The sequence below is a fragment of the Pan troglodytes genome, chromosome X (assembly GCF_028858775.2).
Source record: "Pan troglodytes isolate AG18354 chromosome X, NHGRI_mPanTro3-v2.0_pri, whole genome shotgun sequence".
Lineage (NCBI taxonomy): Eukaryota > Metazoa > Chordata > Mammalia > Primates > Hominidae > Pan > Pan troglodytes.
The window spans coordinates 73,300,083-73,319,134 of record NC_072421.2 but is presented as its reverse complement, the minus strand read 5'-3'; the positions used below and the strand labels follow the sequence as shown (position 1 = coordinate 73,319,134).

Below are 19,052 nucleotides of genomic sequence, written 5' to 3'. Positions count from 1 at the left end.
TGAAAATTTATACTCAGTTGAAATTGTTACAGAGTTCAGCTAGAAGCTTTTTTCATTCTGTGGCCTCTCCACAATTCTTGCTGGCTGCCTTCCCTTCCCCAGGGACCTCTGTGAGATAAAGCCAGGAATGGCTTCCCTGGGCTGGAGCTGGGGACCATGAGTGCCTATAGGGCCCTTCCCACTGCTTCTTCGACTTTTATATTTTGCTTGGCTCCCTAAATCCATTTCAGCTCTACGTAAGGTTAAATCTTTCTCTGGTGATCTGGATTTTCAGGTTTTCCAGTGGGGATGTATGTTTGGAGGTTGACTTTTCTCTGTGGCATACTTTGGGAACTCAGTTTTTCAGCTGTCTCATGGCATTTGCAGCAGCAAGCTGCTTCTTTCAAAGGGTCTGTGATTTTTTTTGGTTTTCCTGGTATGTTCTTGCAGTGGGTCTTGGGGCAAAAGTTCACCATGTGAGTCACCAGATGCTGTTCTGTCTGTCCAAGTAGGAGCTGCACATTAGTTTTGTCTCCTGTCTGCCAATTTTCTATTTAACCATTAATGATCAACTTAAAACTGAAGCTTATTTTTTTCTTGATTATGAAAGTACTTGAACGTCTTAAAATGCAAGTAATACAGAAATGGATAACTTAGCGTAAGTTGTTAGTAGTCACTACAGAGTTACAGATGGAGTGAGGTTTGGTAGTTTCTATTGTATACATCATGTTTTAATTTTTTAAGTGATTTTTCCCCTTTACATTTTGACAAGTCGCTTTTGATATAGCTACATCTAAATGTACCATTTCAAAGCTCTGCCTTTCCTATGCTTCAATACGTCTCTCTCCAGTGGGCTGGGCTGGACCTCCCATCCTCCTGTGCCTTTCCCAACATGCCTTGCAGTCTCCACTTGTATCAGGTTACTGATGGTGGGGCGTATATTGAGCCAAAATGATTATATATATATACATGGAAACATCAACCACAGTGCAGCCAATGGTAGGTTTTAGAGTCATGATTTTGCTTCCCACCATAGCTGTGTACCTATCAACACAGCTTTCAATCCTATAGCCTGTAAGTCCTAACACATTTGAGTATGACTATTGAGGAAAATAAAAATATTAGACTGGGAAGTCAAGTTAGATAAATATGTGTCATCTTTTTTTGCCAAATGTCAAAAAATCTTAGATGAAAAGACACCAAAGGTAAATACCTATTTTTAGATCTTTGTTTTTGTCAGATTTATTGAGATATAACTTATATGCAGTGTCACCATTTTTGAGTATACAGGTTGATAAGTTTTGACAGTAGTAAACAGGAATGTAAAAACCACCACTATACAGTTACAGAATATTTATATTACCCCAAATGATTCCCTTTACCCCATTCAAAAGAAACCCTCTCACTCTCCATCCCTGACAACTGCTGATCTGTTTTCTGTCCCTTTAGTTTTACCTTTTCCATAGTTATATAAACTGAATCATACAGTATGGAGCCTTTTGTATTAGGCTTTCTTCACTTAGCATCATATATTTTTAAGATTCATCTGTGAGTATGTGTATGAAGTAACTTGTTTTTATTGCGGAGAAGTATTTCATATTACAGATGATCACAGTTTGCTTATTTATTCACCAGTTTAGGAACATTTGGTTTGTTTCCAGTTTGAAACTATTTTGAATAAAGCTGATAAGAATATATATGTATAAGCCTTTGTGGAGATATATGTTTTTGTTTCTCTTGAGTAAATACCTAGCTGTGGGATTCTTGGGTCATATGGTAAGTGGATGATTAACCTTATAAGAAACTTCCAAAGTGTTTTCCAAAGCAATTCTACCATTTTGCTTTCCTATAATTGATATATGAGAGTTCTCATTATTCCACATCTTCATTATCATTTAGTGTTATAAGTTTGTTTTTGTTGGTGGTGGTGATAGTTTCTTATATTCTATTCCATAAGGTATGAAATGGAGTCTCCTTGTGATTTTTAATTTGCACTTCTGTAATGACTAATCTTTTCATGTGCTTGTTTGCCATCTGTATATCTTCTAATGCGAAGTGTCTGTTTAGTCTTTTGCCTTTTTTATTGAGTTGTTTGTCTTATTATTGAGCTATAACAGATCTTTAAATGCCTGGGTATAAGTCTCTTTGTTTTTAAGCAAATCTGATTCCTCCCCATGGAGCAAAATTACAATCAATGGGAGGGAGTTGTGAGGAGGTATATATATACTTGATATGAGGAAAATGTGTCTAACAATTGGAGTTGTCCAACAATAGAATAGGCTGTTCCAGGAGCTAAGTTCCTCCATTACTTCAGGTGTTCCCAAAAGCTGAGTAAGCAATTATTAGGGATAATGTACAGCAGATTGATGCATCTTCTTAATACATTAGATCAAATGGTATCTAAGTTTTCTTCCAACTCTGAAAATGTGTGAAATTAACATAAATTAAGTCAACATCATATTAATGAGATAGAGCAATTATTGGTTGCATCAACAAAAGGTAATACATTCTGAGGGAACCACGTTGTGATTGGTAGAATCCCTTCCACTTCCTTAGCAAGCAGAGAACTAGCTTACAAATCCCTACCCACCATATAGGCAATAGGGATTCTGCTTTGTGTGTGTGTGGGTGGGTGTGTGTGTGTAGTCTTCTGTGAATATCCCTGACAATTTGAATGCATTGGGCAGTACTTAATCCAAATTATACATGCAGAATAATGATATTTCAACTATCCATTTTAAACCAGGAAAGAAGCCAAAGATTATTCCCCAAGGCATATTGGCCTGTGTACTTTCTCATCCCCAAGATCAATGAATCAATGAAACTTGTGGGTAGGCGTTATCAACAAGAGGACTAGAAATAAACTATTTTCTTTTTTTAATTTAGTTTTTATTTTTTTAGAGACAAGTTCTCACTATATCACCCAGGCTGAAATGCAGTGGTGACATCATAGCTCACTGCAGCCCCAAATTTCTGGGCTCAAGTGATCTTCCCACTTCTGCCTCCCAAGTAACTGAAACTACAAGCATCTGCCACCATGCCCAGATAATTTTTTTTGTAGTGATAGGGTCTTACTTTTCTGCCTAGGCCAATCCTCCCATGTCAGCCTCCCAAAGGGCTGGGATTACATGTGTGAACCACCACGCCTGGCCCATTTTTTCTCTTTTTTAACAAACCCGTGGTTCATCTGCCCCCGAAATCTGTGTAATTTTTATCACCATGTCTCAGAAAACAAATCACTAAGATTTAAGAGGGAGTGAGAGGAAGAAAACAGGTTTATTAAGTCCTAAGAGTATGTCAGATACTTTCACACATTTAAGCCAATTAATTACCACAACAACTTTGACAAGCAGGTATTTTAATCATATATATATATATATATACACACACACACACACACATATATATACACATATGTGTATATATGTATATATGTATGTGTGTATACATATATACATATATACACACATACACACACACATATACATACATGTGATCATATATATACACTTATGATTATCGGCAAGGTTAACCAGCTTCTCAAGGACATATAGTTATTAAGGGCAAATCCAGAGTTCAAAACCTAGTCATCTGATTCCAAATCCATTGGATTTTGCACGACATTTCAATGCCCAAAACAGACCAAAAAGGAGAGACCTCGTCAGCATGGAACAAACAAAATCTGAAAGGGACTATCAATAAAGTTTATAAACATAAGAAGTTTATATATTTTGGTAGCTTGATGTCATTCACCAAATTCCAATACATGAGTACTAGAAAGCTCTTTGAAACTTAACAATGCTGTTTAAGACAACTAATATGAAGCCCTGCTTTGCATAGTGGCTGGCAAACTTATGAGACTCACTACTCCCAAAGAATTGGTATAGACTGATAATCTAACCAGCTTCATAGAAGGTTTATGTAAATTGATGAGTAGTAGATGCCTAATGGATAATTAGAAGAAATTAGGATACCTGGAAGACAACCCTAACTTTTGAAGTGGATATCAATGAGGAAAACTAAGCCATTTCAAAATGTAATATCATGTATTAGCACCAGAATTTGATCCCAGTATTAGAGATACTCCCAGTGGGTAGCCAGCTAAACATTGGATGCAACTCTTGAGAAAATCTTGAATTCTAGAGGGTGGCTAAATCATGGAAACAACTCTTTTTAAAAAATAATTTCAACTTTTTTTGTAGATTCAGGGGGTACATGTGCAGGTTTGTTAGCTGGGTATATTGCATGATGGTGAGATTTGGGGTACAATTGAGCCCATCACCCAAATAGTAAGCATAGTACCCAATAGGTAGTTTTTCAACCCTTGTTCCCCACCCCCCAACACAGTAGTCTCCATCGTCTATTGGGAAACAACTCTTGAGCAATTCTTGTACTGTCATGAAGAATGAGATCTTGGGCATACCTTATGGGCGTCTTACACCATTATCTTCATTCCTTCAAATAGCTGAAAAACAAGGTCTAGCTTTTTGTTAGAGTTTGCAAAGCAGAGAAAGTAAAGTGAAGCAATGAACTCAAATATTAGAATTAACATTTTATTGCTAAGTGTTAGGCTCAAAGAGAGATGTGACCGTCTGGCTGACAAACCTCCCCCTGATCTGCAGCATCTTAATAACCTTTATGGGTGGCTTTGATGCAGACTGAAATTTGAGAATCACTGCTCTGAGGAAAAGCACTCTGGACTGGGACTGAAGAAACTTGGATTCTGGTTCCATTGCTTCCATAACTTTGCTGGGTAATTCTGATCAAATCACTTGCCCCTCTGGGCCTCAGTTACTTCTCTGTAAAATGAGAGTGTTGAACCAAATGATCTCTATGGTCTCACCTTACTCTAAAATATTGGTATAGTTCCTATTTTACCGGTTTATAGAATAACCTCGACTTAGTCATTTAACCTCAAAATCCTTCATTTTCTACCGATTAATTTAACAGTACCCATAATTTCTATGAAACCTTGTAATGTAGGAATGGGAGCCAGCTGTTTCCAATTCCATGATTGAACCAGTTGATGCGTAGTAGTACCTGGAACAAGTTAAAGTCCCACACTTCCCATCTCAATCATTGGAATTAAAAATACAGTTAATGTGCTTAAGATACTGCCAAGTGTAGGAGTTTAGTGCTCAGTCACTCAGGTGATCCAAATTGGTTAACCACATTACCCTTGAAGTGTATAATGAGAGGGTAAACATGAAATTGTTTTCTCCTGATCTCTTTAAAAATCAAAGATTTCACACTCCCATACTGAAGGAACATGGGTTAACATAACTTAGTCATGTAATTTTCCCCGTACAAACCTCATAAAATCAAAGAAACAAAACAATTGCAAAAGATAACACATTAAAAAAAATTTAAAGGCATTGCCTAAGAGAAAAAAGTATGATAACACTTCACAAAGGCTAGCCTAGAGACACTCCCAGGGGGTAGCCAGCTAAACACTGGACACAACTCTTGAAAAAATCTTGAATTCTAGAGGGCAATGGAAGAGGCGCTCTCACTTATTGATGATGAGAATATAAATTAAATACAAATATTCTTAATGGCAGTTTGGCAGTATCTACAAAAAGACATGCCTTTTGACCTTGCAGTTCCACTTCAGAGAATTGATCCTATAGATATTTTTTGTGCATGTGCTGATGACATATATAAAGATTATTCATTGAAGCATTATTTGTATTAGCAAGAGAAGGGGGAAGAACAAATTTTCCTCAGAGACAGCCTGGTTAAATAAATTATGGTAACTTATAGTAAGTGAAAAAGAAGTAAGGTACAAAACAGTGTGTATAGAATACTGCCATTTGTGGAAAAACACACTATTTGGGTGATTTTATATGTATAAAATCATAAAGGATACACAACAAAGTCATGGCTTTGTGATGTTGGTTGCTTCCAGCTAGGAGAACTGGGTGGCTGGGGGACAGGTATAGAAGGAAGACTTTTCACTGTATACTATTCCATACTTTCAGATTTTAAAACTTATAAATATATTACTTTTAAAAAGAGATACAATTAAAAATGTTAAAATATTACAAATCTTTCATGTTTGTGGTGTACATATATTTGTATAAACATATACAAATAAGAGGATCTGGAATGATACATACCAAACACCAAAGAGGTGTTGTGCCTTAGAATGGGGAGGTGAGAAGTTAGATGTATGTGTGGGGTGGACATTTACCTTTTACTTTATATTGCTTGAATTTTAAAATGAGATTTCATAGTTACAAAAATCAAGCACATATAAATGGTCTTGTCCTGTAGGGCTGGGAGAACTGGGCCAGGAGAGTAGAGTCTCTTTTTTTTTCAATTCAATTATAAATGTATGAGAGGCTCAGTCCTATTAAGTTGGTCTTGAGTCATTATTCCCTTGAGTCTTTCTGACGGATTGAAGTAATAAGACCATACCATTTAAGGACTCACAGTCTTGCAGTCTTATAACCACCTCTGTGGAGAATACCAAAATATCTCATATGAGAAGAGCTATCTAAAAGGCAAAGGGTATGAAAAGAAAGGTAGTAGAGAGCCACTTTTATAACTGTCTCAGAAGTACAACCCACACTTCAAAAGTATATAATCTTCAATGGAATACTATTCAGCCATAAGAAAGAATGAAATCATGTCTTTTGCAGCAAGATGGATGGAACTGGAGGCCATTATCTTAAGTGAAACAACTCAGACACAGAAAGACAAATACCTCATGTTCTCACTCATAAGTGGAAGCTAAATAATGTGTACATATGGAAACAGACTGTGGAATGATAGATAATAGAGACTGGTATGGGTGAGGGGGTAGGAGAGGGGTGGATGATAAGAAACTACTCAATAGGTACAATGTACATTATTCAAGTGATAGATACTCTTGAAAGCCCTGACTACACCACTGTGCAACCTATGCATGTAACGAAATTTTCCTTGTACTCCATGAATTTATACAAACTTTTTTAAAAGAAAAAAACTGTTTAGTCTTTAACACCTGGCTACATTATAGACTACCTGTGTAACTTTGGTTAATCAACTACCTCTGGTAGTTAATCGACTATCCCTATCTTATTACCTATCTTACAAATTTATTGAGAAAATAAAATGAAATAATATATGTGAAAGCATGTTGTAAACTCTAAAGTGCTGTGTAAATTGTGTCATTATCACCTTTCAGTACTCAAAGTAGCAAAGATAATGACAATTGGCTGAAGTAGTTTTCCCTACATTGTCATAAAGGACATTTCCCCCTTTACTTCAAGAATCACATGGCAACTTTTAAGGTGTGCAACTTGCAGAATGTCTTTGTTTCAGGTTTGTCATTATGGCTTGTTTCTGTCACTGTATGGGAAAATAAAATTAACACTGCATAATAATACCAGAGAATACATGTTAATAAGAAAACAGAATAAAAATTCGTCATGGAGCTTTGTATTTTTGAACTCTTAGAAATGGATAAAAAGATAGTATAAACACTGATTTTTTTTTAATTTCAGTTATTTACCTCATACTCTACCATGCCATCTTTGTGTTCTTTACCTGGACCTACTGGAAGTCTATCTTTACACTCCCACAGCAGCCAAACCAGAAGGTAAGAATATTGGTTACTTCTTAAAGGATAAGAACAGAAAAAAGTAGAAGTGACAATAAAGCAAGAAGAGGACAAAAAGAGGAGTAAATAATACGAAAGAGTCAGGGTAATCTTAAAGAACTCCTAGTGATAAAGGTGAATTGAGGGTAGGATAGGCTATTGAAGGAGTTTGTGAAATCACCAGCTCTGGATATCTTTAATACTAAGAAGCCAACTGGGTGCTGTGGCTCACACCTGTATTCCCAACATTTTTGGAGGCTGAGGTGGGAGAATCACTTGAAGCTAGGAGTTTGAGACCTAGGCAACAAAGTGAGACCCTGTCAATACACAGAATTTTTTAATTAGCTGGGCATGGTGGAGCACACCTGTGTTCCCAGCTACTCAGGAGGCAGAGGCAGGAGGATTACTTAAACCCAGGAGTTTGAGGCTGCGGTGACCTGTGATGGTGCCACTACACTCCAGCCTGAGTGACAGAGTAAGACCCTGTCTCAAATTTTAAAAAGAGTAGGAAACCACTACCTGCATTGGTGATATAATTAGAAAACAAGAACCCACTTGGACTCTGAGGCCTCATCTAATTCAATTCTATGAAACTACTATTTTAGTACCAGTGATTATTTTATTTATTTAGTGCTGTTATTTCATTCCAGTGAGACTCTGAAATACAACTCTGAGAAAAAAGCACAATAGTTAAATCAATCATTTTCAGACTGTGTTACCTTAAATGCAAGTGTTTCATGCAATATTTTTAAGGGTTCATGAAATAATTTGTGATTATATCAGGCATTTGTAATGTGTAACTACTCTAAATTAGGGTAGGTTCCAAAGTAGTAAAAGAACAATAGGGAAACTTTCCAGCCTCCGAACATTAGGAAAAATACTGTCTCCTTAATGAAGCCAAAACGGTGCACAAGAAAAATAAAGTTAACTACAGAGAAAGGCAACAATGTAGAAATTGAGGAATGTAAGAGATATGAGATATGAAGAAAATAAAGAGTAAAATGACAGAAGTTATTCATAATAAGTAATTACTTGAAACATAAATAGATTAAACTATTCAATTAAAAGGTTGAAATTGGCAGAATGGATAAAAAATTGTGATTTACCTTTATACTGTTTACAAAAGTCTAACTTTAGAACCAGAAACATAAATAGGTTGAAAATGTAAAGCTAGAAAAAGATATTACTAGTAAATAGTAATCAAAACAGAGCAAGGGTGGTTATATTAATATCATACAACAAAGACTCTTTAAGTAAAAAAATGTTACAAGAGACAAAGAAGGACATATATTTACAAAAGAGTCAATTTATCAAGAATATGTGACAGTTATAAAATATATGATGTAATAAGAGAGCCCCAAATTATAAGAAGCAAAAACTGAGAGAAGTAAAGAAAAAAATACACAATAACAGTTACACAGTAATAGTTGGAGACTTCAATACCCCACTTGCAATAATGGATACAATAACTAAACAGAAGGTCAATAAGGAAATGGAGGATTTGAACAACACCAAACCAGCTACATGTAACACACCTATATAGATCACCCAAAAAGAGTAAAATGTACTTTCTTCCTAAGTGTACGCAGAACATTTTCCAGTATAGACCATATATTAGGCCATAATACAAGACTCAATAAATTTAAAAGACACAAAATATCTTCTCTGATTGTGATGGAATGAAACCAGAAATCAATAACACAAAGAAATCTACAGTTTCATAAATATGTGGAAATTAAACACATGCTTAACAAATGAATCAAATAAGACAGCATAAGGGAAATTAGAAAATATTTTGAGATGAATGAAAACAAGAAAAAACTTACCAGAAATTAGGGGATGCAATAAAGCAGTGCTCAGAAAAAAATTTATGGCTGTAAGTACCTTCATTTAAAAAGGATAAAAATTTTGAAATAGTCTGACTTTTCATCTTAAAAAACCATAAAATAAATAGCAATCTAAAACCAAAGTAATCAGAAGGAAATAATAAAGATTAGAACAGAAGTAAACAAAATAAGGAATAGAAAATAATACAGAGACCCAACAAAACCAAAACTGAGGGTTAACAAAATTGTCAAACCTTTATTTAGCTAGACTGAAAAGGAGAGAAGGAGGGAAGAGAAGGGAAAAGAGGAGAGAAGGGAAGGGAGGGGAGGAAGAGGAGGAGAGGAGAAGGGAGGGAAGGGAGGAGAAAGGAAGATAAAAAGAGTACAGGCACAAATTACTTATATTAGGAAGGGAGGGAGGGAAGAAAGGAAAGAAGGAAGGAACAAAGGAAGGGAAGGAGGGAGGAAAAAAGGAAGACGTAAGTTACTAATATCAGAAGTGAAAGTGGAGATGTAACTACCAACTTTAAATAAATTGAATTATAAGAAAATAATATGAAGAATTGTGTGCCCCTAAATTTGATAACCTAGATGAAATGGAAAAACTTTTAGAAAGACACAAACTGCCAAAACTGACTCAAGAAGAAATAAAAAATCTGAATAGACTTTTAACAAGTAAAGATATAGAATTAGTAATCAAAAACCTGCCAACAAAGAAAACCCAAGGACCAGATGGCTTCACAGATGAATTCTATCAAATATTTAAGGAATAATTAACATCAATCCTTCCCAAATTTCTTAAAAAAAAAAATAAGAAACATTTCCTCTGGCTAGTGCAAGTAGGCAAGAAAATCAAATAAAAGACATTGAAATTGAACAGGAAGAAGTAAAATTATCTCTGTTTGTAGGTATGATCTTACATATAGAAAACCGTGAATATTCCACATGTAAAACCCTATTATAAATAATAAATGAATTCAGCAAAGTTGCAGGATACAAAATCACCACATCACGCAAAAACCAATTATGTTTTGATACGCTAACAATGAACAATCTGAAAGGAAACTAAAAAAGCAATTTCATTTATAATAGCACCAAAAACAATAAAATACTTAGGAATAAACATAACCAAAAAAAGTGAAAGACTTCTAAAGTGAAAACTAAAAAATGCCACTGAAAGAAAGTAGACATGAATAAAGGGAAAAGCATCCTGTATTCATGAATTGGAAGAGTTAATATTGTTAAAACGTAAATACTATCCAAATCAATCTATAGATTTAATGCAATTTATATCAAAATCCCAATGATCTTTTTTTTGCAGAAATAAAAAGTCATTTTCTAAAATTTATATGGAATATCAAGAGATCCCACATACCAAAAACAATCTTGAAAAAGAACAAAGTTGTAGCTTCACACTTCCTGATTTCAGAATTTACTACAAAGCTACAGTAATCAAAACAATGTGGTACTAGCATAAGGACAGATATGTAGACCAATGGAATAGGATAAAGAGCCCAACAACAAACACTTGCATATTTGGTCAGAAATCTTCAACAACCATGCTAAAAGCATTCTAATGGAGAATGCACAGTCTTCAACAAGTGGTGTTGGGATAACTGGATGTCCATATCCAAAATAATGATGTAGAACCCTTACCTCACACCATATATAAAAATTAACTTAAAATAGATCCAAGATCTAAACTTAAGAGCTAGGATTATAAAACTTAGAAAAAAAAATCCACAGAGGAATATTTTTATAACATTGGTTTGGGAATTTCTTGGATATGACACCAACACTGTAAAAAAGTAAACATACATAAATTGGACTACATCATAATTTAAAATTTTCATATGTCAAAGGCTACATTTAACAGAGTGAAAAGGCAGGCTACAGAAAAGCAGAAAATATAAGTAATATGTTAGATAAAGAGTTATTATACAGAATATTTAAAAACTACAGCTAAACAAAAAACGTTTTTTAATTTATTTTTATTTATTTATTTATTTTTTTTTTGAGACGGAGTCTCGCTCTGTCGCCCAGGCAGGAGTGCAGCGGCGCAATCTCGGCTCACTGCAAGCTCCACCTCCGGGTTCACACCATTCTCCTGCCTCAGCCTCCCAAGTAGCTGGGACCACAGGCACCCGCCACCATGCCTGGCTAATTTTTTGTATTTTTTTTAGTAGAGATGGGGTTTCACCGTGTTAGCCAGGATGGTCTCGATCTCCTGACCTCATGATCCACCCGTCTCGGCCTCCCAAAGTGCTGGGATTACAGGCATGAGCCACCGCGCCCGGCCAACTCATTTTATTTTTTAAAAATAATTTCAATTTTTATTTTAGTTTCAAGGGTTATATGTGCAGATCAGTTTTAAAAATGGGTAAATAACTTGACAGTTCTCCAAAGAAGATACCTCAATGATCAGGAATATTTTAGTCAGGGTTCTCTAGACGGACAGAACTAATTGTGTGTGTGTGTGTGTGTGTGTGTGTGTGTGTGTGTGTGTATAAAGGGGATTATATATATATATATAAAGAGGATTATATATATATAAAGGGGATTATATATATATATAAAGGGGATTATATATATATACACACACACATATGGGAGTATATAAAAGTGTAAGTATAATAAAAGTACATATATATGTGTGTGTTTGTGTGTATATATATATATATATATATAAAGGGGAGTTTATTAAGTATTAATTCACACAATCACAAGGTCTCACAATAGGCCATCAGCAAGCTGAGGAGCAAGGAAAGCCAGTCTGAATCCCAAAAATGAAGAAGTTGGAGTCCGATGTTTGAGGGCATGAAAGGTCCAGCACAGGAGAAAGATCGAGGCTTAGAGGCTAGGCCAGTCTAGTCTTTTCACGTTTTTCTGCCTGCTTTATATTCACTGGTAGCTGATTAGATGGTGCCCATCCAGATTAAGGGTGGGTCTGCCTTCCCAAGCCTACTGACTCAAATGTTAATCTCCTATGGCAGCACCCTCACAGACACACCCAGGATCAGTCCTTTGCATCCTTCAATCCAATCAAGTTGACACTCAGTATTAACCATCACAAGTCCACCCTTTGTCAAGTTGAAACCATACACATCTCCTGAGACCATACATAATCTTCAAATAAAGACAATAATAAGGTCATAATTATGCCTGACATGATACAACTATCCTTTGTACAACCAGAAACGCACCAATACCCAAACCAAATGCTATTACATAAAGTTAACAATACTTAAATGCTGATATGAAGTCAATAAATCTTATGTCACATGATAAAGGAAAAAGGGAATGGAAGATATTTTCTTAGTACGAGTGTATACATGCACAAATATGTTTTTAAGAAAAGAAGGAGGAAATACTCATGATAATTTTAGTTCTTGTTTCTGCAACTGGTCACGTGGTTGTAGCTGGTATTGATGACCACCTTCTACTCCTATATTACATGCATATTCTTTCTTACCTCCGTTGTGGAGTAATAAATTGATTTCATCCTGATAGTCTGGGTCAGTCACCCCAGGGAACACTATAACTCCATTCTTAGCTTGTTGACTTAAAGGTAGGAGGAGCCCAAACTGTCCAGGTGGCAATCTTAACTTCCAGTTTAATGGAATCGTTGTGTCTCCTGGTGGCAATGTTCCTCCATCTGGAACAAAGACCTCTGGGCAAGCAGAACATAATGTTGTGGGAACAGGAAGCAAAAATTTTGCTAGTGGATCACTAGGGGTGATAGTGAGTAGTGCCACTTCCACTTCCACCACTTGATTTCTAGACACATGAATCCTGCCTATGCAAGAAAGAGTACCATATATTGGATGCTGATTGAAAGCATACACGGCCTTCTGGAGAACTATGCCCCAGCTCTGCGAAGTATTGTCACCTAGTTGACATTGTAATTGTGATTTCAAAAGGCTATTCCACTGTTCTATCAATCCAGCTGCTTCGGGATGATAGGGAACATGGGAATTCCATGAGCATGAGCCCACTGCCTCACGTCTTTAGCCGTGAGTGCATTGGTTAGAGGCAGTGCTGTGTGGATTACCGTGATGGTGGATAAGGGATTCCATGAGTCCATGGATTGTATTGACAGAAGCATTGTGTGCAGGATAGGTAAACCTGTATTCGGAGTCAGTATCTATTCCAGTGAGGAAAAACCTCTGCCCATTCCTAATAAATGAAGTCCAGTATAATCAACCTGCCACCAGGTAGCTGGCTGATCACCCCAAGAAATGGTGCCAGTTTGAATGCTGAGTGTTCGTCTCTGCTGCTGGCAAAATTGGGCACTCAGCAGTGGCCATAGCCAGGTCGACCGTGGTGAGTGGAGGTCCATGTCACTGAGCCCATGCATAACCTCCATCCTTGCCACCACAGCCACTTTGTTCATGGGCCCATTGGACGATGACAGGGGTGGCTGGGGAAAGAGGCTGAGTGATGTCCACAGAACAGGTCGTCCTATCCACTTGATTATTAAAATCCTCCTCTGCTGAAGTCACCCATTGGTCACCACTCACATGGGATACAAATATCTTCACAGTTTATGACCACTCAGAGAGGTCCATCCACACACCTCTTCCCCAAATTTCTTTGTCACCAATTTTCCAATCATGCTTCTTCCAAATCCCTAACCATCCAGCCAAACCATTGGCTACAGCCCATGAATCAGTATATAATTGCACATCTGGCCATTTCTTCCTCCATGCAAAGTGCACAACCAGGTGTGGTGCTCAAAGTTCTGCCCCATGGGAAGATTTCTTTACACCGCTGTCCTTCCGGGATATCCTAGAAAGGGGCTGTAGTGCTGCAGCTGTCCACTTTTGGGTGGTGCCTGCATTTCGTGTAGAACCATCTGTGAACCAGGCCCTAGTAATCTCTTCCTCTGTCAACTGATCATAGTGAACCCCCCATGAGGCCATCAGTGCAGGCTGGGGGAGAGAAGGCAAGGTGGCAGGAGTGGAGACCATGGGCATTTGAGCTACTTCGTCATGTAACTTGTGCCTTCAGGACCTGCTCGAGCATGATCACGTATATACCACTTCATTTGATGATCGAATACTGATGTGCACAACCAACTTTATGGCTAGATGGGTCACAGAGTGCCCAGTTCATGATAGACAGTTCAGGTCACATGGTGACTTTATGACCCATAGTCAATCGTTCAGTTTCCACCAAAGCCCAGTAATAGGCCAAGAGCTGTCTCTCAAAAGGAGAGTAGTTATCTGCAGAAGATGGCAGGGCCTTGCTCCAAAATCCTAGAGACCTCTGCTGTGATTCACCTGTGGGAGCCTGCCAAAGGCTCCAAACAGCATCCCTATCTGCCACTGACAACTCAAGCACCGTTGGATCTGCTGGGTCATATAGCCCAAGTGGCAGAGCAGCTTGCACAGCAGCCTGGACCTGTTGCAGAGCCTTCTCCTGTTCTGGACCCAACTCAAAACTGGCAGCCTTTTGGGCCACTCGATAAATGGGCCAGAGTAACATGCTCAAATGAGGAATGTGTTGCATCTAAAATCCAAATAGGCCCACTAGGCATTGTGCTAATTTCTTGGTTGTAGGAGGGGCCAAATGCAGCAACTTATCCTTCACCTCAGAAGGAATATTTTGACGGCCTCACACCACTGGAACCCTGGAAATTTTACTGAGGTAGAAGGTCTCTGAAGTTTAGTCAGATTTATTTCCCATCCTCTGGCATGCAATTGTCTCACCAATAAGTCCAGTGTATTTGCTACTTCTTACACACTGGATCCAATCAGCATAATGTCATCAATGTAATGGACCAGTGTGATATCTTGCAGAAGCAAAAAACGATCAAGGTCTCTCCCAATAAGATAATGTCACAAAGACAGAGAGTTGATATACTCCTAAGGTAGGACAATAAAGGTATATTACTGGCCTTGCCAGCTGAAGGCAAATTGCTTCTGGTGGGCCTTATGGACAGGAATGGAGAAAAAGGCATTTACTAAGTCAATGTCTGCATACCAGGTACCAGGAGATGTGTTAATTTGCTCAAGCCATGAAAACACATCTGTTATAGCAGCTGCAATTGGAGTCATCGTGAAGCTTACGATAATCCACTGTAATTCTCCAAAATCCATCTGTTTTCTGTGCAGGCCAAATTGGAGAGTTGAAGGAGGATGTAGTGGGAATCACCACCGCTTCATCTGTCAAGTCCCTGATGGTGGCACTAATCACAATCCCTCCAGGGATGTGATACTGTTTTTGATTTATTGTGTTTCTAGGTAGAGGCAGCTCTAATGGCTTCCATTTGGTCTTTCCCACCATAATAACCCTCACCCTACCAGTCAGGGAGCCATTGTGGGGATTCTGCCAGCTGCTAAGTATGTCTATGCCAATTATGCATTCTGGCACTGGGGAAATGACCACAAGATGAGTCCGGGGACCCACTGGACACCGGACACTGTAAATCAGACCTGAGCTAAAACTCCATTAATTACCTGACCTCCATAAGCCCCTACTTTAACTGGAGGACCATAATGACATTTTTGCTTGCCTGGAATCATCAGCTCAGAGCCAGTGTCCAGTAGTTCCCAAAATGTCTGATCATTTCCCTTTCCCCAATGCAGTTACCCTGGTAAAAGGCCACATGTTTCTTTGGGGAAGGATGGGAGAAAGATTATGTTCCTTGGTTCTCCACATATGGTCAAAGGTATTATGTATAGAGTCACTAAACTCCTCGCCTCTCACAAGCCGTGAAACTCCAGGAGTTTGTTAAGTATTAACTCCCACAATCACAAGGGCCCACAATAGACCATCTGCAAGCTGAGGAGCAAGGAAAGCCAGTCTGAGTCCCAAAACTGAAGAACTTGGAGTCCGATGTTCGAGGGCAGGAAGGCTCCAGCTTGGCAGAAAGATGTAGCCTTGGAGGCTAGGCAGTCTAGTCTTTTCGCGTTTTCCTGCCTGCTTTATATTCGCTGGTAGCTGATTAGATGGTGCTTACTCAGATTAAGGGTGGGTCTGCCTTCCCCATCCCACCGAGTCAAATGTTAATCTCCTTTGGCAGCAGCCTTGCAGACACACCCAGGATCCTTTGCATCCTTCAGTCCAATCAAGTTGACACTCAATATTAACCATCACAAAGAAGCACATGAAAAGATGCTGAATATCGTTAATCATTAGATTAATGCAAATCAAAACAATGAGATACCACCTCACACCCTTTATTAAAATCTTTATTAAAAGGCTTACTATAAAAAAAAAACTGTAAAACAGCAAGTGTTGGTGAAGATGTAAAGAAATTGGAACATTTGAAGGCTGTTGGTGGGAATGGTAAAATGGTGTAACTGCTATGGAAAACAGTATAATGGTTCCTCAAATAGTTGAAAATAGCACCACCACAGGGTCTAGCAATTCCACTTTTGGGTTTATACCCAAAAGAGTTAACAGCAAGGTCTCAAAGAGATGGCTGTATACCTATGTTTAAGTGTTATTCACAATAGCCAAAAGGTGGAAGCAACCAAATGAACTGGTAAGTAAAATCAAGTATATACATACAATGGAATATTATTCAGCTTTTGGAAAGAGAGGGAAATTCTGACACATGCTACCACATGGACGAAACTTCAGGACATCGTACTAAGTGAAATGAACCAGTAACAAAAGGCTGATATGTATGATTCTACTTATATGAGGTACCTAAAGTAGACGAATTCACAGAGAAAAAGTAGAATGGTCTTTGCTAAGACTGGGAGGAGAGGGAAATGTGGAGTTATTTAATTAGTATAGAATATCAGTTTGGGAAGATGAATAAAGTTCTGGAGATGGATGGTAGTGATGGTTGAACAGTAATGTGAATGTACTTAATACCACTGAACTATATAATTTAAAATGGTTAAATTTCATTACACATATTTATCACATTATTTTAAAAAGGACCAAATACTTAAATGTAAGGCCTAAACTTACAAAACTCTTTGAGTAAAACTTAGGGGAAAATCTTTATTATCTTGGATTTGGCAATGAATTCTTTGATATGACACCAAAAGCACAAGTAATAAAAGAAAAAGTGGATAAATTTGACTTCATCAAAGTTAAAAAAAAAGCCTTTTGTACATCAAACAACACTATCAAGAAAGTGAGATGATCATCCAAAGAATGGGAGAAAATATTTGCAAGTCATATATCTGATGTGTCAAGTGTTCAGAATATATCAAGAATTTCTACAAATAAACAACAAGAAAACAAACAACCAAATTTAAAACTGGTGAAAGGATTTGAATAGACATGTCTCCAAAGAATATATACAAATAGCCAAAAAGCACAGAAAAGATGCTTGACATCATTAGTTACTAGAGAATTGCAAACAAGACCATGATAGATACCTACTAGGATAGCCAAATTAAATAAATGAATGAATGAAAAATAATAACTCTTGGAGAGGATGTGAAGAAATCAGAATCTTCATACATTGCTACTAGGAATGTAAAATGGTATGACTGATGTGAAAACAGCTGTGCAAATTTTCATGAAGTTAAATATATAATTACCATGTGACCCAGAAATCCCACTCCTAGATATATACCCAAAATAATTGAAAACAGGTGTTCAAACAAGTACTTATACATAACTATTCATAGCAGCACTATTCACTATAGCCAAAAGGTAGAAACAGTCCAAATTTTCATCAGTGAATAAATGGATAATGAAGGTGTTGTATGTCCATATGCTGGCCGGAATTTTATTCAGCCATGAAAAGGAATGTAGTACTGATACATGGTACAACACGGATGAACCTTGAAAACATTATGCCAGGGCTGGGCACGTGGCTCATGCCTGTAATCCCAGCACTTTGAGAGGCCGAGGCAGGCGGATCACCTGAGGTCGGGAGTTCGAGACTAGCCTGACCAACTTGGAGAAACCTCGTTTGTACTAAAAATACAAAATTAGCCGGGCATGGTGGTGCATGCCAGTAATCCCAGTTACTCGGGAGGCGGAGGCAGGAAAGTCGCTTGAACCCAGGAGGCAGAGGTTGTGGTGACCCGAGATTGTGCTATTGCACTCCAGCCTAGGCAACAGAGAGCAAAACTCTGTCTAAAAAAAAAAAAAATTATGCCAGTTGAAAGACACCAGACACTGAAGGCCACATAGTTTTGATTACATTTATGTGAAATATCCAGAAAGGCAAATCCATAGAGACAGAATTCAAATTAATAGTTCCCAGGCTCTGGGGATAGAGAGAAATGGAGAATAACTGTTATTAGGTATGGCGTTTCCTTTTGGGGAGATGAAACTGTTCTGGAACTAGATAGTGGTAATGGTTGCACAACGCTCTGTACTAAATGCTACTGAATTGTACACTATAAAATGGACACTTTAAATGGAATTTATGTTATGTGAATTTTGCCTAAATAAAAATGACTGTCGTCATCACCTTATGAAGCTTGTAGGCCAGTAGAAAGTCTGATTGTTTGGGAATTTCATAGCCCTAACCTGGGTGAGATGATGACAGAATTTAGACATCCACTACAAATATCTAACACTTAAGACCACATCTTTATTATTTTTAACTTGTAAAAAGAAAAGGAGAGTACATTGGGCCAATTTAATAGCCACAATATTACATTCTTTAATACCAAGTACATCCCAATCTATCATCAATTGCCTCATCCAAAATGCATTTACTGGCTCACTGTATTATA

The 19,052-nt window shown here is 37.6% G+C and overlaps 1 protein-coding gene across 4 annotated transcripts in view; it reads left to right on the top strand.

The window, feature by feature from the left end:
• Positions 1–19,052, top strand: part of ZDHHC15 (zinc finger DHHC-type palmitoyltransferase 15) — a 149,302-nt gene that overhangs the window by 33,651 nt on the left and 96,599 nt on the right. For all 4 annotated transcript variants that reach the window (XM_016943600.3, XM_063804895.1, XM_054676324.2 and 1 more), the window contains one exon: positions 7,470–7,564. In XM_016943600.3, the coding sequence (XP_016799089.1) occupies positions 7,470–7,564 (95 nt within the window). The remainder of the gene's footprint in view (positions 1–7,469; positions 7,565–19,052) is intronic.